At 40.1% G+C, this 24,234-nt stretch overlaps 1 protein-coding gene across 3 annotated transcripts in view; it reads left to right on the forward strand.

The window, feature by feature from the left end:
* Positions 1-24,234, forward strand: part of KALRN (kalirin RhoGEF kinase) — a 425,990-nt gene that overhangs the window by 244,598 nt on the left and 157,158 nt on the right. For 2 of the 3 annotated variants that reach the window (XM_065750704.1, XM_065750705.1), the window contains exon 1: positions 22,022-22,143. In XM_065750704.1, the coding sequence (XP_065606776.1) occupies positions 22,111-22,143 (33 nt within the window). In that variant the 5' untranslated portion in view covers positions 22,022-22,110. Of the gene's footprint in view, positions 1-4,112; positions 4,236-21,951; positions 22,144-24,234 lie in introns of those variants that run through there. The other variant, XM_065750707.1, reaches the window with a different exon arrangement.

Here is a 24,234-nt window from a genome sequence, read left to right on the forward strand (position 1 = left end):
CATGTCCACTTCCTCGTGTGGTCACCCTCTCTGTGAAGAAAACCTTCCTAAATCCCATATAAACCCCTCCTGGTGCAACATTGAACTGGAAGTCATACCACTTGTCACCTGAGAACTGGATTCCAAGGTTTTTTAAATTAAAGTTAAATGAAGTTATGAGAGGCTTCTTAGTTTTCACGTTTACTGATTAAGGAAGATACCTACAGGAAGAGATTGCATTTTCAAAGAGCTTCATTGAACTGTCTGCCCTTTAAAAATAGTGCCCATCTCATTTTTTATTTAAAAATCAAATTAGCCTTTTAAGCTATTAAAAGAATTGACCTTAACTGCACTAATGCAATCATCTCACCATATTCCCATCATACAAATTAGCCTAAAGGAAGAGCAATTATCATCCCAGAGCTTTGTTTAATTATTGCCTGATTGCCTCTTCAACCGTCTTTCTTTAAAATCATCCTTCCTTCTTTCTTCTCATGTTTTCCTACTTCATCCAATAGAAACTACCATGATCCCCTGCAAATGGACTCTCCAGCACACTTTTCTATGACCTCACTGGGGCAATATTTACTTTGCCAGTCTAGGTGTGTTATGGGTCTTAGAATTCACATAGGCAAGAGTTTGATCATCAAGAAAATGGAGCATGGAGAGACCTCTGGAAGAGTTCCTCTTCTAAGCGTGGGCTTCCAGTGCTGTGCTCTGATGAAACCTATCTGAATTGCTGCTCTTTTTCTTTTTGCAGTTACACAGATTATTCATAAAGAGACACTTACAGCTATTCTTCCTCCAGCTAGCACAATCAGCCTGCTTGTAATTGTGCAGGAGTTTTCCTTAATTTTCTTGGTGGCCTGTGTTTGCAGCTTATTTTCTTGATACATCAGAGGAAACAGAGCAACTTATTTATTCCCAGGGCAATTCAGCCTAGAGTAACAGCAGAAAAGCAGAAACTACCCCAGTCACCAAGAGCAATTGGATCAGTAAAGCATGGGATGGGAATTTGCCATGGTGGGAGTTGAAATATTGTATTGTCCTCCAATCCTGTAAGAAAACATCAGTCTGGCAGCTTGCTCAGAGTTGTGTCTTGGACTTGTAACTAGCATGTTTTCATTAAGTAGTATTATCTGATGGACTGCAGTCTGGATTGGAAAATGCTCTCCTGCATGGGAAGCGTGACCTGGCAGTGATCAACCTGTGTGTCCTGCAGTTGTGCAGGATCTGGCTTTGCTCTGCTAGGAGCTACAAAGTAGGAAGGAGGGCCTGGCCTTTGCCCCAAGCAGCTTTCAGAGTAGTGGAAGTACAGTAGTAAATGTATACTGGGAAGAAAGTTGATATATGCTGGAGTTGCAAAATTCAAGAAACACCTCTTACGATGGACCTATCTGGAGCACAGAACCTTAATTCCATCAAATTACCAATTTTCTAGATGTTTCAAGAATAAAATAGCTTAGTAATAAAGAGCAATTGTGAAATTTGAAGATGTAATTTGGAAAACACTCAAGTGAATTTTTAAGAGCTTCTTCAAGCTGTTTTTAAGGAGTATCTAAATGATTTGAACTAAACCACTGTAACTTCAATGGCTAATTGTATCTCAAGACATCAGTTTTTGGCAGTTGAGTAAGTTACATAGTCCTTGCTTTAAATTAAATTGTTAACATTTACCTTGAATTATTGCACAGTTATTCTATTTCTAAAAACATTTCTTTTCTTTGGGGTTAGAAAGAATGCCTCCAAATCCACTGACAAGTAGATGTTTACTCCTTCTGGTGATTTCAGGTTTAATTATGACCTTTCAGAGTTGTTCCTGCATTTGCTGTAGACGAATTACTCAACATTTCTCATTGTTTTTACTGGGAAGTAAGGGCTGCTGTACCTGTCTTATTCTTGTACCTGATTTATGTTCTTGCTGTTGCTTTGCCTGTTATTCTGTGTCTCAACAGTTAATTTAATGCAAACTTTATGTGTCTCTTATGATGGAAGCATAGATGTAATGTTCCCCCATGTTTGCAAGTTGTTGTGAGCTTAATAGGCAGTGAATGCTTTAATGCTGAGGACTGGTTTGTTAGGGCTATCATGCACCGAAGACTGGGGTGATCAAATATGCTATTGTTGGTTTCAGAGCCACAGAAAATACTGTTAAGCAATTTATTCTTTAAGAAGGCATGGTTTGCTTTCTTGTGGGAATTGTGGCAGAGGTAAAGTTTATGGAGCAATTTGAATCAGAATTTTTTAAGAGCAGGTAGAGGCTGGGAAATCTGACACAGGGCACTTACAGGAACTACAAAGGAAGAATGTGATCAAGCAGCCTGTTACAGGCAGTGTCATTAGTAGACAATTCATAGATTTTTATGTTGTCTTCTCACCTAGCGTTGATTTATGAAATAGATGTGTGATTTTATCACCTCAAATGAGTATCTTGTATCTAATCTCATAAGCTAAATGATTTGCAAACCTAATCAATACTTGCACAGAAGCCTTCAGAGGGCAGCCTTCATGTTACAGGAAGTATTTGGTGCATCACCAGATGGTGCCCTTCTGTATCAGGTAGCAAGAGATAAATGCCCTAATGCAACACGAGACAGTCTGTTCCTGGATGAGAGCTGGGACAGAGGTTTATTTTCTGTGGATTAATGCACTAGCACTTCTGATTGTTTGTTTTCTGTAGAGCACCCATATTTGGAGCAGAACTCTGGTCTAGATTCATTGCTTTTGTTTTCATCTTTGTTTGAAGTGAACATCACATGTTGTATATCTTGTTTTGAATTGCAGTATGTACTGGAACAACAACATAAAAGCAGCAATCTATGTCAACAGTCATCTCACAGTGACTAAAACAACATGATGTAACACTGGATGGGATGAACATTTAACTGTTGTATGATCGGTATTTAAATTCTATGAGTGTGAAAAGCTTTTTATAATAATTTGCTGTAGAATTACAGCAGAATCAATGTAGAATTGAGGCTAGTAAATATTAATGAATGGAAAGCATACATACTGCAAACTTGCTTCATATCAAGTAACATTTAAATTAAACCCATTTGCAATTTTTAAAGTCATATTTAGAAAATGAGCCCTCATTAGAAGACTTTTCTTCAAAATTGAGTTTTGATCCAGTTCCTTTTTTAATAGATAAATTAAGAGGAAAGAAGATGTTAATGGAATTATTTGCAGACTTTTAGCAACACAAATGCTGGAAGGCTAACCTCCAGTAATTACTGTTATTATAAGTAACATACACATTTCTAGTCAAGAACATATTGCAGGAAAGCTCTTTCAGCTCTTGTTACTCTCTGTATATTGAAAAGAGAAAGAGTAAGTGTAGAGATCTCGTTTTGTAGTTCCCCAAGACAATAGCACCAAGCTCAATTTTTGAGGTTTTGCAGCTTGTAGCAGACCCTGAACAGATTTAATCTGAATGTTGATGGCTATAATAACAGAATTGTGCTAGTGTCATTGTGAGAAGGAGCTCCAAATGGATGACACTCATACAGTTGATCTATTTTAAGAGAAAATCTTTAACTCTTGGTATATCAGGTTCGCCACTTTTCCATAAGGTTCGGTTACACTTTGAGCTGAAAACCTGGTAAAGGTTCATTCTGTCTGTGTGTTATGGCCTGCAGTGAAGGATTCTTAACCTTTTCTTTCTGATTACTTTGATATTTTCCCCTGAAATCAGAATCAATTTCAATTGGTCCCTTCATCGTGCTTTTAGACTCATTCAAACTGTTGGAATCTGCTATTTATGTGAAATCAGCCACCACTGTTTTTCAGGTTACCAAAGAGCTTTTAAGAAGAGTTAGCTTTCCATAGAAGATTTCAGATTTCTGACTTCCATTCCCCAAAATTCATTTATGGGAAAGTAAATATTTAATGCCTGTCTGGCTCAAATAGCTGAACTACACTTCAAAACAAATTTAATAGCAAGGATCCAATAATCTAGCAACATCTATGAAAATTTATCTTCTGCTTGGTCATAAGGGACACTGACAGATCTCTGTCTGCTTGCCCCCAGCAAACATAAGGCAATGTCTCTGCATTTGCCTCATCCTCATCCCAAGGGTTGCTCTGTGCTGCTGAGACAGGGCAGGTAATTGGATGTTCTTCTCTTTTGGCAGGTACTAGACTGGATTGAAAATCATGGGGAAGCCTTCCTGAGTAAACACACAGGAGTGGGGAAGTCGCTGCACAGAGCACGCGCGCTGCAGAAAAGACACGATGACTTTGAAGAGGTAGCACAGGTAAGAGTCTGAAATACATTCAGAAAGAAACAAACAAACAAAAAATCAACCAATATTTTGGGAGCTTCGTAAATTTGTGCTGCTGTTTTCAAACATCTGGAGCTGACCTGGATCCCGTGTCACAGCTCTGAAGGTTTGCATGCGCACTGTGAGAGCGTGGTTGGTAGCAGCAGGAGTTAGTGTTGGAAAATCACCACAGTGGGTCTGTGCAAGTACAGTGCATCGTGTAGGAGGTTTTTTTATTTGCTTCAGAATTAGAAGGGCAATCATTACAGGTAGTTATTATTAGTAGTACAGGATTATTATGTTACAGTTATTATTATATTTTGGCATGGAGGCAAAATTCCTTCCCTAAAGCCCATAACTCCTTCTTGAATCATGCTTGTAGCTGAACTTTAAACATACATCCAGTTTTTATGCACAGAATTAAATGAAAGGGAGACCTTGATAATTTCTTCCAGGGGCTAATTAATTTCTTTTTCTTTTTTTAGTTTCTTCCTTTTTTCTTCTTTCTTTTTTCTTTTTACTTTTTTCTTCTTTTTTTTTTTTTTGCTTGGCTTATGACCAGACATTATCCATTCTCAGCACTCCCTGTCAGATCACATTACACTTTTTATCTTAGGCTGAAGCAACATCTACGAGAAATTGGTCTCCAGTGAGGGTACCTCTGTATTGGATATTTCAGATAAAACTCTGATTGATAAGCTCTGCTTTACATAGGATAAATGCTTTGCCTTCCTGGTGCACTCAGGCAGGTTTCTGCTTACATTGTTCACTATGGCGTAAGACAAAAATTTATTAGACTTTAGTTTTGTTTTTCTGCAGTAACTTTCCCATGTGTTGGCCTAGTTTAGTTTTAGATGTTCCAGCAACAGAGACATAGCTCTTTCACTGCACTCTAAGGGAAGGTATTTCACTGCCTGACAGCAGCTACTGGCAAGATTATTATTATTTTTCCTCTCCCTACGTTCAATTTATACATACATACATATATATAAAACCACTGTGTATATCCCCTATGTCTTGTTTATCTCCCTTAAGGAGGTAAATGCCAACGAAGGAGATGAAATAACAGCCCTGAATAATCTGTTGAGGGTTAGCGTACCTCCCTTAAGTGCCCCTTAGCCAAGTTAACCATATTTAAATCTGCTAATATGTTCTTATTAAACACTCCTTTGTTAACTACTTCTTTGAAGCCATTCAGTTTGCCAACATCTTTCTTTTAATTAGATGTTCAACTATCAATGGAATACTCACGTTCATTGGCTGGCATACCTTTCAGCTGCCATGAGATGTCTTTACATACCATTGACAAATCATACAGTCTGAAAGCAGCAGTTCTACATTGGCAGATCTTTAAAATGTTCTGGGGCCTCCTGTGTCTTTCAGACTCCTGACAATAGATTTGAAATTTCTAGGACTGCTTTTTTCACATTTATTAATATGTGCGTTCCTTTGGAGGTTGCAAAACACGGTCTTAAAGGGGCCATCCAAAAAATGTGAGTTAGTGAGAAGTTTCATTCTGAAAAAATACTAGGTGCCTTTCCAGAGGATGTGAATTAGATAGCCATTATTAGTTCCAATGCTAAGGGCAACTGAATGAAAATGAAGGACTAGTAATATGCAGGAACTGAAATTAGGTGATCTTAGCTGATCCCTTGTGGTATTAATGTGCTGTGAATTTCAGTCTATGATGTATTAGCATCACAGCTATAGTTCTTTCTCACATTACTGGATCAGTTTGCTTTTATTTTTTTTCCTCTTTCTTGAGTAGTATCTCCCTGGAGATATAGGAAACAAATGTAGAACAGGTGAGGAAAGACAGAAGATAAAGTGGTCTTGACAATGAGAGCAAGCTGTATATGTAAGCTGCGATGAGAAGCAGCTGAGTAAGGGTTTGCTCCACTAGTTGATGTTATTTAGAGATACATCTCTGTATAGGTACTAGGGTAAGGCAGAAAGGAATTACTCCACCTGGAAGTTTTGTGATCCCTCCTGTTAATCATGCTCATAAAATATCTCAGACAGTTTACCTGTTAATAACTTTGGATATATTTCCATTCACTTCATATAACCAAATTCTGAGTGGAGTAAAGGACATACAATTTCAGTTCATTGCATGTGAAGCCATGGGTTCCAATGGAGGTGGGTGTTTGGGAGGAAGATGGAGAGGGAGAAAAATTATGTGAGTACAGATTCCCTTTTAGGTCCCTCTGAATTTGATTTCTCCACTTCTGTGATCATCTCGCTTTTACAAAGCATTGTTGCTCTGCTTGAACAATTGTAAACTGTTCTGTGCTCTGAGTATGAAATCTATGATACTTGCTAATTAAAAATAACTGACAGAAGTCTAGCTTGGCTACCTTTCCCAGCTTTGACTGAAATAGTTCCTGGGCCCTTCCTCCCATGCATTCTCACCACCAGAATGCCGTTGCTAATTCATGAAGCCTGTCTGCACTGTGACACTGGAATGTGATGCTGGCGAATGGACCTGGGGACATGAGCACGGGGGAAGTGAAAGGAATGTCAGGCTTTATCCCAGGTCAAGGACTTGAGAAAATAATAGTCTTTGCTTTCAAAAGAATAATAGCAAGGGTAAGAGGGAAGGTCATAAATTTATCACACCTGGTCTTCTCCTGCAGAAGCCTCTAGGGAGGTTGATTTTGTGGTTGGGGAATAAATCTCCTCCCCACTCTGACTGTGACCAATTTTTACTCTTCCTAATTCCCTCCCTCCTAATGCTTAACTCCTTAGAGCTGCTCTGTAATTAGTTCACTATAACTTCAGTACAATTTTACTTTTTTTTTCTCCTTGAGGTAGCAAATACCTTTGCCCTAGCCGAGGTAGGTAACTGGCATCATTTATTTGTGACAGAGCCAAGTAACAGAGCACACATCCTCAAACAAAACACTGAAGAGTATACCCATTCCCCTCATCTACATATTAATTACTGCCTTGTATTGATAATGAGAACAGGAACAGGTGGTTTTTTAAAAAGTGTAATGCTGACATACCTGGTGAGACTGACAGTACAAGTGTTCTTGCTTCTGGCACTTCTCTGAAAAAAAGAAACAACCCAGTCTGTCGTACAGTACAAATTTATTCTCCAACATCTACCTTTTGGCTCTGATGTATTTGCTCTTATCTCCTGCTGTTTGAGGAAGACATTTGCAAAGGTCAGACTAGAAGCAATTTTCATGAGTTTTCATGAGATTTGCAACCACGGGCAAGAAGTTCATGTTTTTGAATGCTACATGCAAAGAGGAGAAGTGTATCTGGGATTGCTGTGCTGAGAAATGCGCTGATTGACTGACCTGTCAAGGCACTAGATGGAGAGGTGGAATGTATTCCCTCTGTGTCTGATTAGAATCTTCACAGATTTATAAATCTGGATGTAATGATCCAATCAGGCATGGCCCAAATAGATCACCTTGCGGCACAGAGCTGCGCTTGGAAAATGTCAGTGATTTCAGAGTGGGCAATAGGAAACATAATGTGGGGTCCCTTTCTGTCAGAACTGCTGCTTAGACAACACACTGGCAAATTCTTTACTCTGTTTGTTCTACGTGGAAGGCACAGATGGCAAAGGTTTCCACTTGTATTAGGAAGCTGGAGCTTCTGGGAGAGAGGTTTGTGTCTCGTATATATACCTGTGAGTGCTTCTCTGCCAGTGCTGATGCTGTTCTCGGGCTGTACCCCAGACACACCAGCCATGGGCAGTGTGACTCCTGCACAGGGAAACTGAACAGCTGGACATTGCTGATGAGGAAGGTATCAAGATAGCAACCAAATAAACACTCTTCCTCCTGCAATTACAGATTGTCTGGGATTGCTTTGTGCAAATCAAACAGACATAGTTTGTCCAGTTATGGCTGTAAATCCAAAGATAACTTCATTTTAGCTTCTCAAGCTTTTCCTTATTCAGCGCTTTGTTTCTGAAAATCAGCGTGCTTTACAGTGGGAAAATTGTATTATTGGGGTGCACCCCCAAACTCTCAACACTTTAGCACTATTGATTCGAGCTGTGTATGATGGAAAACCCTTCTCCTCTTCTGTGTACGTGAAAGAGGGGCTGCAGATCGTTCTCCCTCCTGACACTCCTAACAGCCAGAGGTTACAGGGGCTTCATCTCTGCTTACTGAGAGCATCACAGTGTTTTTGCAGGCAGAGAACGTGGAAAGCCAATGGGGAAACTGCTCCTGTTATTCCCATGCTCTACTTCAGTGCTGAGCACTTTGGGAAGTGAACGGTTCTCAGCAAGGGGTTCTGTGGTCCTTTTGCATTTAGCAGCTTTTTAATAGGGCAGTTCATCGTGTACTCCTGCGGGAGGAGGCCCATCACTACGTGCTGCAGCCTGCAGATGGCACTCGCTGTGCATCGTAAAAGCCTTCGGCTCCGCCTGTGGGGTTTTGTATTTAGTACCCGTCTGCATGTTGCATGCAGTAGTTGATTTATTTTTCACGTGTAACCAAAGGTACTGATGTTTACAAGGTAAATTCTGCAACTCCGTTGTGTGACATAGTACATGTTCTGAACAACCTCAGTTCAAAATATATGGAGCTGTCCCTCATTATGAAACGCTGAGAAAGTAGACTGAAGGCTGGGCTGAACATCAAAGTGCATGGAGCTTATCTGTGCAACCAGAAGCAGCTCTTGGCTCTGGCCTCACAGCTGAAACAGCTTCAGTTTAGGTACATTCCTGTTCTTGGATAGCTGTGCCTGCCTTCCTCCAAGAGAACCTTTGGATGATGATTAAACACCTGAATACAGGCTTTGAACCATCGAAGTGGATCTCATGTAACTATGTATAGTTCCTTTAAGAATCGTCTCTTTCTTCAATTCTTCTTGAGGAGATAAATGTATTTCCTATAAGGGAAGATTTTCAGAAGAGACTTTGAATGCCAATGGTCTGTATCCTCTACTGGAAATCGAAATCATAGGATCACAGAATGGCCACCCAACAGATCAGGTTGCCCAAAGCCCCATCCAGCCCAGCCTCAAGCACCTACAGAGAAAATGAGGAATATTCTTCATCTGAGAAGCAATTTGTGCTCTGGTGTCCCCATCTCGAGTCTCCCCTTTCTCCATTTAACTGTTCATAAGATGCTGTCAATTCAGAGCTTTCTAAAAGCTCTTGGAGATAAAAAGACTCTTACATATAACCATGTTGAATAAGTATGTTTATATTATTTGTCACGTGAAATATCCAGTGGATTCAGTGAGAATATTCATTGCAGGAATAAAAAAAAAAAAAAAAGATATTCTGTGATCTCACAGCTGAACATAATTTTTCTTGAACTGCTTTAAAACCAGGTGAGGTAATGGAATAGTTGGGCCAATGCTGAATTGCAAACAGCTACTTGTTTGGCCTTCAGGATAAAAACCTAGTGCTTTCCCTTACAAATTCCAGCTCTGTTGGATGTCATTGTTCTGAAGTTTGGCATGAAGTTCAGTACTAATGTAAACCAGCTAGGCATAAATTAGGAGCTCAGGCTGATAATGAGCACTTAGGGAGCATTGTCCCAGAGTGGGTTTTTTTATTATTATTATCTTTTTTTTAATTATTATTATAAATATTGTGACCTACCTGGTTGTTGGGTGGAATGCCTCACCAGACATGCTGGATTTTTCCCTTCGATTTGGGCAACCAAAATAAAATGTAGATCAAATATTAGGCTGAGACAGGGAGAAAGCAGTGAATTTTAGTAAGAACTGTGTTTGAAGTTAGCAGTATAACTGTGGTTTCGATAGTGCCAGATGTTATGCTAAAAAGCAAAACACTGAGACAGGCAACAAAAAGACAGCCCCGTATATATCTTTTTCATCGTTTGCACAGTCATTAGCAAGTTCTGAAGCAATAATGTGTGGTTTCCTGTTCGCTCCATTTATGCAAATGTATTCATTTCTGCACAAAGAGAAAAAAGTGCCCACTGGCAGCAGATGACGACGCAGTACGTGCCATGGAGCGGCAGCGCTGAACTTGTGGCTCCAGAACTTGCTATGCCTTGTGGCTGGCAGCCATAGGCAGCAATTGGACCACTATACGGGTTGTCTGGGGTGGGGGGGTCATGTGGGTGGGCATGTATGGATCTCAGAACTTCTAACAGCATACTTAGAGCCAGATAGTTCAACATGGAAGCAATAGCATAACTTGCATGAAGCCTAGTGGGTTCTGGTGACTCAGGACTGGGATAGTGCAATTGAATGGGTGACTGCTGGCACTTCACAGTCTAGTAATAAGGGGGAACTGTTTTTAGAGAATGCTGTAGTGGCACGGAGATCTTCCTGGCAATCGCTTGAGAGCTGTGCTTTGTATGGCGTGGCTCTGATTTTGCATTGCAGTGTATTGCTCCTCAAGCTAGAGATGATTTCCTTACTTATTTCTTCTCTTCCAAAATCACCCGACAAGTGGATCTTTTCCTTAAACTATCTGCAAAATCTCAAGGACTGGTAACAATCTGTTATTGACAGATGCCAGGAGCGAACTTCCTATGGCTGATTTATTTGGGTAGGTTTATTCTTGTATCTTGTATCTTGAAAATACATACTTTTCGTTTGCCTATAAAGGCAAACTGCTGTTCCCATAGCAGACTGGCAGAACAATGAAGCTGTTTGAAAAACATATCTTTTTTAGTTCTAGAGGCTCTATAAAATTAAATTTCAGTTGTGTGGGGGAGTTCTGAGGTTTTGAATTCATATCATTTAGAATCAGAAGAGGAAGCCAAAATTTCCTGAAGAGTTCTGGAATTTGTTCAGGTAACAATGGAAGAAATGAACACCGATGCATTATACAACATAAAAACTAAAGATACTTTCAGTATTTTACCGATGCCTCAACTGAATAAGCTAACAGCTGAAACAGCAGCTATCTAGTACAGGAAATTTCTTTGAAGTGCACACACTTAAGAAACCACTGCTGATCTGACTGAACTGTGTATGCTGGTGAAAAGCAGTGTCACCTGAAGGCTCTGGATCCACTCTGACAATTTTTCCATGCGTTCTTCTTATTGGCAGGCCAGTGGGCTATCGAACTCTACCTATTGATTCAGGAAGATTAATTGCAGCGATGTCCAAGTCTCATTTGTAGTGAAGGCAGACTAGAACTCTCATATCCATTTCTTGTAGCCATTAGTAGTGGTGGGGATTTAAGGTGAGACCCCGTGGGCCAGCCAGCTGCATCTTAGGGAGAACAGCATGGCATTAGCCACAGCAGCTGCAGCTCACCACAAGTACAATGCTTTGCAGGTATTTGGTAATGGAAATTTCATTTAGGTTAAGTCAATATTAAAGAGATTTGAATTCAGTAACAAAGCAAAGTAATTATTAAGACCAAGTGGTAGGTGTTCATTATCACCGTGCAAATATTCTGGACAGAGACTAACCAGGACTGACGGATCACAGGATTTAGAGCAATGTCACATTGCAAGTTTCAGAGAAACTGCCCCCTAAACCATGTCACTATGCACCACATCTACATGCTTCTTGAAATGATAACTCTACCTCCTCCATGGGCAACCTGTTAATTTATCAACAAGCATCAGCTGGGCTGCCCCCTACCGTGCCTTTCTTGCTAAAAGGAGATTGTTGTACAACTCCCCAAAGTTACAAATCCTTTAGAGTCATGCTTACAAAAGAATTTGGCAGTACTAATGGGCTTGTATCACCTAGTGTACTTACTAAATCCTTAATGTCTTCATATTCCTCATATCAAGTATTCAGGTTGTCTAAAAACAACAGTTGCATTATGGGACCATTCCAAATGTTTTATCTCAGTATATTACCAACATGTTATTGCATATAAAACTATTTTTATAATTTGTTGCCCTGCAATAAAGTAAAGATCTAGGTTTCTCCTGTATATGAGTAAGGTGACATTGGTGGGTTTACAGAAGCCTTAAGAATAACGTGTGTGAATAGAGACAAAAATCCTAATGCATATAGAAATAATTCACCTGTTGGTTCAGTGCATGTAATTAAGTTAATAATATTCCCCTCCTTAACTGCAGTCTGTGAGGTCTGGCTTTGTGTAGCCAAGCCCCAAGAAAGCACTGGTTTTTGTAACTATGAAAACGACACACGTTTTGAGGCACTTGGGCTTCTTTGTTTAGGGTCTGCTTCAGAGCACAGCCACATACAAAAACCCAGGTTCTTCTTGTGCCTCAGCCTTTACTGAGGGAGGGAGGAAAACTCTGAGATTGACATGAGAAAAGCAAGCAGAATCAAACTTGTCATGTCACTGCATTTCAAATGGATCTCGGCTGGGAGAGAGAAATTGCAGAATTTGTGAAAAGCCAGAGGAACAGAGACGGGAGGTGTTCCTGACCTGTCAGTGGATGTGTGCACGTGTCTGCCTGGCATGGTTGCCTGCATTAGCATGCAGCTGACACAGTAGAAACCAGTATGTGCTACAGAACAATGAGTGCACGCTCTATTAGCAAGCAGCCTGCGTTATTAGAGTGTTTTGTTCAGTGCATCAAGATTGTTTTTTCCAAGCAGCATCAGTAACTCCCCGTGACATGAGTGCAATTTGGAGCTAAGCAGAGAAGAGAGAACAGAGCCTGCTTTTGCCTCCCCCAGTGTGATATTAGCTCTGTACGGTATGAAAGGGTGTTTATGACTCATTCCTACCAGGAAACTGAAAGCACAGCCATCATGTTACATGTGTCAACCTGAGAGCTTTTTGATGTTTGTTTTTCCCATGGCCGGGACCAGAATTGGGGTCTGTCAATGCCCACACACCAAAGTAGAGTGCAGTGCACATTGTATTGACTTAGAAATAGATGGTATGAGGGGAGAGAGGTTTTGTACAGTTTCATTTCTTACAATTTTAGTGAAGCACAGGAACAAGTGGTAGATGCCCTGTCCCTTGGAGATATCCAAGGTCAGGCTGGATGGGGCTCTGAGCACCTGATGTAGCTGTAGGTGTCTCTGTTTATTGCAGGGGGTTGGAACAGGTGGCCTTTAAGGGTCTCTTTTCACTCAAATGATTCTGTGATGCCATTACTGCCATCAGGAGAGGAGGAATCCCCCAGCACAGCCTGGGCTGCGCAGTCGTGCCAGTGCAGAAGTGTCAGCCAGCTCAGTGGTGTGTGCATACCCCTCTGTGGCTGATAACTGGGTCACTGGGTCATTTAACTACTGCAAATTTAGTTTTCCTACAGCAGCATGTAAATGTGGGACAAGAGATGGCATATCAGAGCACAGAGCAGAATCTGATTTGTGTGCTAGGACACGGACATGAAATAAGGAGATTATGCAGGACTAGGAATGATGAGGGGAGGGGTGAGCTTCTGCATGGCCCTGCTTGGCATTCAGGGTGGGAGTGGGTGCCCAAGTCCTGCTCCTTGGGATCTGGTACAATACTGGGGCTCCAGGAGAGCAGGAAAAGAGAGATCAAAAGATAACTCTCTGCTCTTTATTTTTGTCTCATATCATGGCCCATCTCATCATCTGGGGGCTTGATTTTTAGAGGAAGGGGGATTGGATGGGGAGAGGGAATGGTTTGGAAACATTAAATAAAGAATATACTAGAAAGATTTCAGGATTTGGCCGAATTTTTAATAGTAAAAATAAATTGGCAGATGTTGATTGTAGAGGCAGTATTTCATATTACTGCAGTTCCTGGAGATCTGCTACATACCAGAAATCAATACAGTTTTATAGCATTGAGATTTCTGGTGGGGATACAGTTCTGCACCAAATCTCTCGTTGTAAGTCATTATTAAAATATATTTAGCTCAAATCGTGTGTGGCCTGTAAATAAGAGTCAGAAATCAGAAATGTTGTACTTCTAAATCTCTGTTCTGATTATAGATAACCAGAATTGAATTTCATGCAGTAGAACACATTTTTGAAATTCACCCCCTATGAATTCTCTCTAATCAGCATGAAAAATGTTAGTCCCTGTCTGAAGCTATTCTAAAGTGTATGAATGTATGTCCGAGGTAGTGAAAGATTTTAATCTTTGAAAGTTTTAGGGAAGACAACGCCCTGTGTCTGTTTTGCTCTCGTATCACCTCTGTGGAACTAATTTGATGGGTGAGCTGTACAGACAATCTGCATCATGGAAATAACAGTGGTGAAAAAGGGTTTATAAATCTACTAAGATTCAGAGAATGGTTTCTACTCACTTGAAACAAACTCAGATGTGTAAACCATGATGGAGAGCTGAATTAATGTTGACATGAGATTCTGAATCCAGAGGGACTGTCTCTCTGACCCACTCCTAAGGACACTGAGCTGGAACATGAATTTGAAAGTTCCCTCAGTGGTGATTGAAACTGGGAAGGCTGCCTTGTTCTTGTAGATAGTAGAGGGGCATTTGCCATCAAATCAGCTGAGGCCCACAGAGCAGGGAAGGGAGATGGAGGTTATCTGAGTGATGGGCAGGTGCTGTGTTACCAGACCTGTTTGTGGGGAGCTTTCCCCTCCTGCCAAATGGAAATGTCCAAATTGTCAACAAAACAGAGGTGCTGACATTTTCTTCTCATCATGTTCTGTCTCCAGAAGGCAGCGTACCGAAAGTGTGAGGTTTCCTACGGGTCAAAAGACCAAATGTTAAAAGCATCTTTGCTACAAGCCAGATTTGCCTGTGCAAGCAGAACAGACCCAGGGTAGCTCCAATGGACTCCTTACTTCTTTCTGGGTCTAGGGAGAATGTAGGCAGTGCTGGAGTATGGCATAATTATGGAATTATTATATGGAATATGGAATAATATCAATAATACAACAAAAATCATAAAACCATAACAATGGCATCAGCTCAGCAAAATCATGGGGTGCATTGCCCTCCCTGAGATCAACCTCCACCCCTCTCCCACCCAAGCAGTGCAGCCTGTAAGGAGTTAACCTGTATTATAAGGAAGCAGCAGCAAATCTTTCATTAGATCTCTGCATCCCTCCTGAGGCAGTTGCAGTGCAGGGATGCAGCAGAAAGGCTGTGGCACATCCTTCTGCATGTTTTTCTTGTCCGTGTTCTTCAGAAATATCAATTTGCTTTGCAGGAGTAACCTTTAACTTATGGAAAAATTGAGTTTGCTGCAAAGCTTCAGGTCCTGTGATGAATACCTGCACCTTTTTGCAACAGCTTCTGTTGCATGTAGTAATATGTTTGTCACTTATTAACAGATGAAAGTGGTAAAAGAAAAATTAGAGTTGTTAGGTGATGCTTGTACAAGACCGTGCTGTGTCCAGCCTGCCTGGTCTCCATATTTGGTTCTTTAGGAACTTGTAAGCAGAAAGCTCTGGAGAATTCAAGAATTCAAGTTTTGCTGATTTTTCTCATGTTAAACATCACTGTGCTCTATAAACAGCCCCACCTTGCCCAAGGTGTGCTTCAGGAAAGATGGGTTACAACTGATCTCTACATCAGTGGAAAGAGAGGCACAGCTGAAACATGGGCACTGGCTCTGGGGGAGGAAATGCCTTGGTGTCTTATTTAAAGCAGGTTTCATAAAACCAAGGTGATAGAAAAAAGCCAGGCAGTTTACTGAATTCATGTCCCCTCTAAGCTTTATTTCTGCCTCTGTTTTCATGACAGCAGCGCTGCCAGTTGTATTTGGTGCTGACTTTTCCCAGTGCTGCTGACAGTCTTAAGCCATTTAATACTGTCGTCACTGTTTCTTTGAAATCTCCAAATTGTGAACACGATATTAAACCTAGAATGCCTGAAGTTATTTCAACTCAGAAGACAGGCAGGACTTGATTAAGCTGTCGTGATTGCACTCGTGTCTGCAGGGCTCAGAAAAGTCACGAGCTGAGCTGCTGGTATGGAAGACAATCCTGCACCCTCTCAGCTCGCTGCTCACCTCTGAGTGCCACGTGTGTCTTTTCTCTGCTCTCCTTCCCTTTTAACTGGTATCATACAGAAGTAATGGGGCTTTGCTATGGACCATTTGGGCTTACTGATGGTGTTTATCAGCAGAATAGCTTTCAAAACACCACATTTTGCTACTGACAGTTTGTCTTCCTCAGCTTTCTTTTCATCCCTGCAGAAGAAAATGTTTTCCTCACCCCTGTTGAGCCTGCCTCAAAGCCTCTGTTATTTTGTGGTCACTTCAGCAGCTCTCATTCATCTGCTCCCCTAATTACTCAATTATTAAGTCATTTCACAGTGATAATACTGTTCTCCAGGTACCCTCACGATGCTGCATAATGCTAAATAATATCAGATATTATTGGATTTTGTCCTTAAAACCAGATTGTTTTCATGTCCGACCCCAGAACAAGTTTTCAGTATCATGTTTGTTACATTGCCTTCATTGTTCTGCTGTTCTGTGGTTCCACACTTCCACGAACCTGTGCCTGTGCAGGAATGATCTCAAAGGGATCAAGCTTTTTTCTCTGGATATAACCAAGGATCAAATGCTAAGGCAAAATCTGGCCAATAATCATAGATGTCAGATATCTTCCCTTGTTCCCTTGTTCCTCTTCCTTCAATCTATAAAATATTGAAACAGCAAAGGGAGTATTTCATCATCTTACTTTAATATGCAGTTCAGATATGGTTCTTCCAGAAGATCAGTAGGTTGGCAGGAAAGGAGAAAAATATTCCTAAGGATATTGCTGGTATTTTCATACCTATCTGTTGTATTTCCTTTTCATGCCTCTATCAGCACAAAATGAGCTTTCATATCAAATAAACAACCTTTTTATATTAAGTGCCAAAGAGAGGTATAACCGTTGGCTTTGCACGCTTACTAAGACTGGATATGATGTGTGATATTCAGTGGCATTTAAAATGCTATTTTGCTATGTGCTTCACTTGCATTTCATTGAGTAATAGTTGAGATCACATCGGAATGCATTAGTGTGATTGTGGTAATAACTTTCTATACCTGATGTGTGACTGCACGCCTGATTAGGATGAATAGTTAATGTGATTAAAATATACCATAAGCAACAATTTTTTTTAATCTAACGTAAGCCCTTAATATGTAGTAGGACACAGAAGAATTCTTGTGGCTGATATATTTCCAGCTCTTAATTCTAATCTTATTTATTTAAAGGTGTAATGTAGTTTTTAGACCTCCTATCTATGTTTCAGCATTTGATGTAATGGGTTGATATCATTATTTTGAATTCAAGTAGTTCATCTCAGTTTGTATGTGTACTCTCAGGGAAAATCATAAATAAAAAGTAATAATACAAGGAAAAATATCTGATTCTTGATGTTGGTTAGTGAGAATGGTGTGTGATATTTACTTGGTTGCTTTCTGGGAACGGGTTCTTTCCCATTCATGCTGAAAAATCCCTTATGTTTAGATAATCTCTTGAAAGAACTGAACTACTGGAGGAGAAAAGTAGTAATTAGCATCAATGTGGTATTAGATCTGGCCTCCTAGCCATCTAAAATGGAAGCAAACTTCACTTCTCCCAGATCTGTAATTGTTCCTGATAGGAGCTAAGCTTCAAATATCGATGCAGAAAGTAAAGATGGATCAGCAGGTGCAGGTGCTCAGCCAGAAAACGTTTGAAGAAAAATCATTTAAAGCAGTGTCAAATTGCCTTGATCCCACAACATGATATAAAAAGCAGAAGGATTTTGCAACAGCTGCAAGGATGGAGATTTGGAGTTTCTATGCTGTGCTGGTGTGTGGAAGTGTAGGTGGCTTTCTAGGTGGTCTGGTTCTCCATGTGCATTGGCAGTTAGTCTGCAGTTCTGTGAAAAAGAAGTAATGTTGAAATTGTAAATGTGTTGATATCTGGACACAGACTTGTACATGTTTGCATTCATAAACTTAACTGAGACACTTGTTTGGTAAACTGTCTAAATACACATGATTAATATTCACTCATTTAAAGGTAGAGATGGTCTTAAGTGTTTACCCAAGGAAAATATGTACTTGAAGAACTCAGAGTTTAGGAAGGGCAGTGCAAGAAGAACTGGGGTAGAGTTATAATAAAAGAAGATTTAGATCATTTGCCATGTTTAAGGAAATACCAGTGTGCTACATTTGATGGAAACCTCATTAATCAGGGTGGTTTTGAAAAGAAGTCTACAGTATCCATTCTAGTGTACAGTAGAAAACAGCCCTGTACCAATAAAGCAAGTGGCTACACGACCTCAGAGGGATATTCTGCCTTTAATTTCTGTAACTGTGGTTCCTGGTAAGCCTGTTTTGAATTAGAACAATAGAAAACAAGGAAAAATATAGGTCTTTATTTGATTATATGAAATTCAAACCGAATAAAATCACATCTTACATTAGATCACCATATGCACTTAGCCTTTGCCCTCTTGAGGGAGGAAGGATTTTGACGAAGATGGATGCTTCCCTAAATCCAGATTTATTTATCAAAGGAATGCTTCACAGTGGTCATTCAGTTTAGTTTTAGAATATCAGATTACTAAAGATCTGATTCTCCAACAAAAGCTTGTCACTGACATCATCCTAAACAGAAAACTGGAGCAACTTTTAACATAGTGGCGTGAGCAGAGAATCTGATAGCAGTGAATGAACTTAATAATTAAGAATAACAATAGTTTATAAGGATATAGAAGGAATGCAGAATTAGATCCATAATGATCATTTTGTGAATGTGAGTCATGCTGTAGTGTCTGTGGGTTGGAGTGCAACTTGCTCTTCTATGTGCACCAAACAGAGGTATAAGCTCTGGAACTCTGTTCTGAGCCCATCACCATTTTTTGTCTCCTTTCCCATCTGAAATCAATGAGCTGGAGGCCGACAAACATCTCTGAATTGCAGTCAGGATTGTGGACAGGTTTTGTTAGTCTGTTTCTTTCCCATAGTTGTGGTTTTTTTTTATTTGCAAGAAGCAGAAGAGAGATTAAAGCAACCCAGTTCTATCTAAAATAAATTCAAATATCACATGCTATAGCTGTTTCCATTCTGAGACCTGAAGGTCTAGCAACATAGGCAGCCGAGGGTGAAAAAAACGTGAAAGCACAAAGCAGGCAAGCAGTGCAGAATTATCCTACAAACTAGGATGAAGCTCTCAAGTTCATTGTGGTTTGTATACAGCTCTTGTAAGGAATTAGATGTATGCTAAAATATTTTATATGCATAACAACTTCTGATAGGATTTACGTGCGCTTGAAACAAAGGAGCAAAACAAACAAAAATAGAGCATGCTCTTACCAAATAACTAACCTCTAACTTATTTGGCATATTCCACTTTTATATCTCATCTGACAGTAGATGACAGTACTTTCATGAGTACATCAGGTTCTGAAAGTCAAGGCGACTGTGGTTAACTCCCAGATGTGACTGTTTATCTGAAGTGTATCTAAACCTCTTGAATCTGTATCGCTGAGCTGGAAATCACTCAGCACCAAGCTTTCCTTGTGGAAGGGCAGGAATGAAATCATTAGAGGTTTTTCTATAGTAAACTACACCTGTTTTTAAAACCCAGAGACTTAGCTGGGAACTCAGTGGAAGAAGACAGGAAAGGAGGTGGGCTAAGATTCCAAGAAACATCAAATGTGTTGTATTCAGACTTCTAGTCTACAACAGGAGTGTTTGTGACTATAGCAATCTTGGCCAAAATTAGGTATGAATGTTTTGCAGACACAGTGACATATGTAAACAATGCCTTCCAGTGCCCTGGGGAAATACAGCATGTATCTCCATCCATATCCAGCCACCTTCCTGGCAGAAAAAGCCCTTTGCATTTGGAGAACATTGTGTAATACAAAGGAACTACTGCAGGACCACTGATTCATTTGGTGTCTGTGTATCATAAGAGAGAGAATTTGTCTAAAAGAAAACTAAATGTTATACAGAAGAGCAAGGGACAGCTTTCTCCCTAGGGAAACTGAACTGATGTTTAAGCTGTTGTGGTGGTAATGTGTGAAAAAGCCAAAAGTAGAGTAGACTTTGACAAATAGTGCAAGCTTTGGCATTTGTTCCAAATATTACTGGAAGGGGATCATTCAGAAAGGATGCTGTTAAGTGAAACTGGACCTTAACTCAGATTATATTAAATGGAAATTTTTTTACAAATTCTCAGCTAAAGAGGTTTCCAAAAATGGTTATTAAAACATAAAGTTTTGCCACTGTTAACAACCTAGCCATTATAGCAGTGACCTAAAAGAGAGGGAATAAAAATTTACTGTTGGTAACAAAACTGTCTAGAATATATTCTTCACAGTCCAAAAGGAGAAATGCAAATACCACGTATTTATAGTCAGCCCTCAGAAACTAGGAAAATGAACAGTGAATGAGCTGTTTTCTTTCTGCTTTTTATAACTGGAAATATTTCTCCCCATTAAACACTTGGAGGCCAGCATTCCATTTTTGTATTCAATATTTTCTTGAGTAACAGCTATTGACTGCAGCAAGGTGTTATCCCAGTAAGAACAACAGGACTTGATTTATGGCTTTTATGTTTGACAGTGTTCCTTTAATGCTCAGAAGTATATGTGTGTCCACAGTTCTGAAATTTATTTTAAGTATAGATTTCAAGTTAATGCCTTTTTAAATTAAGGAGAGTTCTCAGTAGGATTTCAGAAAGAAAAGGGCTAAAATTCTGCTTCAACTGAAGGGGAGATTTAAACTCCCAGTGGGAGCAGTTGGAGGGCAAGGCTGAGCACTGCTGAAGATCCCACCCAGTACTGGAAACTACCTTAAGCTGATATCTTTGTCTCTCCTTACTAAGTATTAACCACCATAGAGCTATTGACCTCAGTTGGATTGAAGAAGGCTTTCTGGTGACAGCAAGAGCTGACTGTGTTTAATATATGTCTCTGAACAAGTTGAAGATCTGCGCTCTTGTTATGTTTCCATTGAAGTTCTTGAGATGCACGGGTGTATTCAGTGGTGTTTTCAACAAACATGAAAGAGGGAGGGAAGGGTTGATCAGGTGCTCTCAAAGCTGAGCTAAGTTTGATGCAACAGAATTCCGCTTCCTCCAGTCTAGCATTCTTGGGTACATCACGTGGCTTCAGCATTCTTCATTTCACTCTGTAAATTAGGGGTGGTAGGTCTCGTATTGCAAAGGCAGAAGCTATGAGGTAAACCTATGGAGAATGGTGAAGTGTTCAAATTCTTATGTAATAGAGGGCAGGTACATGGCTCACACAGCATGGAAATGATACCCCTCAAAGCAATCTGAGCATTGCACATGTGTTGGGGGTTGGACTAGAAGATACCTAGTGGTCTCTTCCAACCCCTAAAATTCTGTGCCAGCTGCAAGGTAATCAAACAGACTTAATCCATTTAAAAATATGATACAGAACAACAGACAAGTGGGAAAACATAGAACGATCTTGAAGAAAGTCTTGCAAGTTATTTCACAAAAGCCACTGAAAGAGAAATGCTTTTTGAGGCTGAGGTATCTCTGGCTAAGGTGATTTCGTACTGTACTGTGGTAATGGTTGGGAGACCTTTGCAAGGAGCTTGTAGCCAAGTATCATGTGAGGCTTCTGAGGAGGTGAGACTACCTCACTTTGTTACATTATCTTTGATAAATTCCAGGGTACTTGGAAATAAACAAGTGCACAGTCCTGTTGCTGTGCCTCGAAGGACTGGGCTGGAATAGCGTGTTTCAAACAAGAACTTATTTCATGCCTACTCATGGCATATAGTCTCTGTTACTTTATACATTCTCCTTCCACAGATGTCAACACCAGCAGGAATTATTACTATTGTTTTAAAGCTCTAGTAATCGCTTGCTCTCGAGCCTTTGAAAGTAAGGGGTTTACTTGCCACAGTTGTATTACTCATACTCTATTTCTTGCTTTGTTTGCTGGTAGAATACATACACCAATGCCGACAAGCTTTTAGAGGCTGCAGAGCAGTTGGCTCAGACTGGGGAATGTGACCCTGAAGAGATCTATAAAGCAGCACGGCATCTGGAAGTAAGGATTCAGGACTTCGTCCGGAGGGTGGAACAGAGGAAGCTTCTCTTGGACATGTCAGTCTCCTTCCATACCCACACCAAAGAGGTAAGATGTGCATGAGGGAATTTTTCTGTTTTGCACTGTGGCTGACTCTGGGCACAAAATAAAAAGCCAGGTGACAGAAAAGGTGTCTTTGTCATGCCATATTCCCAGTGGTTTGCTTGATGCATATGATTAGCTGCTTTAAACAGAAAGAAAAAAAAGTGAATGAAAAAAGATGAACGGTATATTACAATAAAATAAAAGAGCAGAATAACAAACATCAAATGGTGCTTAATTCGTAGCTAGAATGTATTGTTACAAAGCAAGAATTTGCTTATATGAACATCAGTTGATATTCATACTGCACATACTCACACTGCACACAGTGTGATATGTATCCTCAGAGAGATTCCATTTAAATGTAATATTAATTAATGTAACCATTATTATTAAGTGTTACTGGAAGTCTTACATTTTTTAATGAGACAGATTTCACTTTTCAAAATTATGGGTAAAGAGCAAACTACCACATACTAATACAGTGAATCAGTGAGGACCTGAATAAAACGCAGTTTAGTGTAATTGAAAAATACCAAGAGATAAGGCTGTCTCGACAGAGATACAGTGGACAGGCCGTCAAAAGGGAGGCCACTGGGGATGTAATTAAAGCATACTTCACATTTTTCTGCAGACCAAAGGCCAATCAGTGATGACTGACTTTTAAAGACAGGCTTTCTGCTGAGAAGGAATTAGTTAGAATGGTTGTTTTCATGCCCTGTAGCATCTGTTTGCAGCAGTACATTAAATCAGAAAGATGCTCTCAAAATCTGAAAGCTTTACCCTTTGCTTGTTGATTTACAAGTTACAAACAAGTTGCATATAGCCAGCTGCAGTGTTTTGGGGAGCCCCCTTGAATAGAGGGTGTATGCACATGTGTTTCTAGTGTGTGTTTTGAATAATATCTTAAAGTCCAGATACACCCATTCTAATGACCAGCGTTGTTAATGTCAATGTCTTCTGTCATTTTAATGATCAATTTTAGAAGCACTCCCCAGTATACCCTACTAATGACCAATGTCATTAGAATGGCTGGTGTCGTTAGAATGGGTGTATCTGGGAGTGCTTCAAAAATCTGCTTCTTTTCCTTGTTCTTGTAGAGTGTTCATCATTAACATGTTCAGCACCTCTGCTCTGCAAACTCATATGATTTAAATGTTCCATGATCCTCAGGAACAAAAATACTGGATAAACATGGTGGTTCGGTAGTGATTGGTGAAGGGACAGAAAGCAACACTATGCCTATATGGCTACTGATACATGAAGGTTTTCATTCTCATAGCATCTTAGAATGATTGTTCTGCTTCAGTAGTGTACCAAAAAAATGAGTTACTTTAAGCCTGTGAATAGTGCTATTGTTTCCTGGGTAGCTCACACTCTTGCAACTACACTGGTTTGCCACAGGGGAAACTTAATTAGTTATTTCCTCAGTCAAATTATTTCGTAACAGTTTCCTACTGTGATTAACCTTGCTTCACCTGTGCAGCTGATGACTTGTAACACTAAAATAGACATGACTCCAGGAAGCTATTAATGTTATGTTTTCTATCATTTAAACAACTTCTGATGATTACTGGTACTGAGTTCCCTAATGTGGATTTGGGAATTAGAGTTTCTCTATATGGTTTTGGATTGTGGTGCAGTAAACTCACCTCTGCTGTTCTTCAACCAGAATGGAACTAGCCAGCTGTGCTCACCTCATTTCAATGAGCCCCATTCTGGTGTATAAAAATACAGATGTACAAAAATGCCAATATTTTTTAATTGTTAGAAATCTAGTCTTCTGTTACAACATCAGAGCTGTTTACTAGGTACTGAGACTGAACCCTAAATCTCTGCCATATTGTTGTTCATCCATGAAACAGATGGACATTGTGATGCCTCTTTGGAAAACCCAATATTTGCAGTCATTTAGGGAGTTCTGGAGTGAACAGACTCCTCTGGGTGCCTAAGCTCTTTCACTACAGAGAGACAGATGGGCAAACTGTGGCATAAAAGTGGAGCATGAGCAAAGTCAGCCTGGACCCAGCGATCTGCATTCACCAGGCCTGATGGCAGCTGCTGGGTTGGGTGCAAAGAGGCTGCAAAAGTTATTGC

This window comes from Cyrtonyx montezumae, unplaced genomic scaffold, assembly GCF_038088225.1.
Source record: "Cyrtonyx montezumae isolate F1298 unplaced genomic scaffold, pur_monq_1.0 scaffold_7, whole genome shotgun sequence".
NCBI classification, from domain to species: Eukaryota; Metazoa; Chordata; class Aves; order Galliformes; family Odontophoridae; genus Cyrtonyx; species Cyrtonyx montezumae.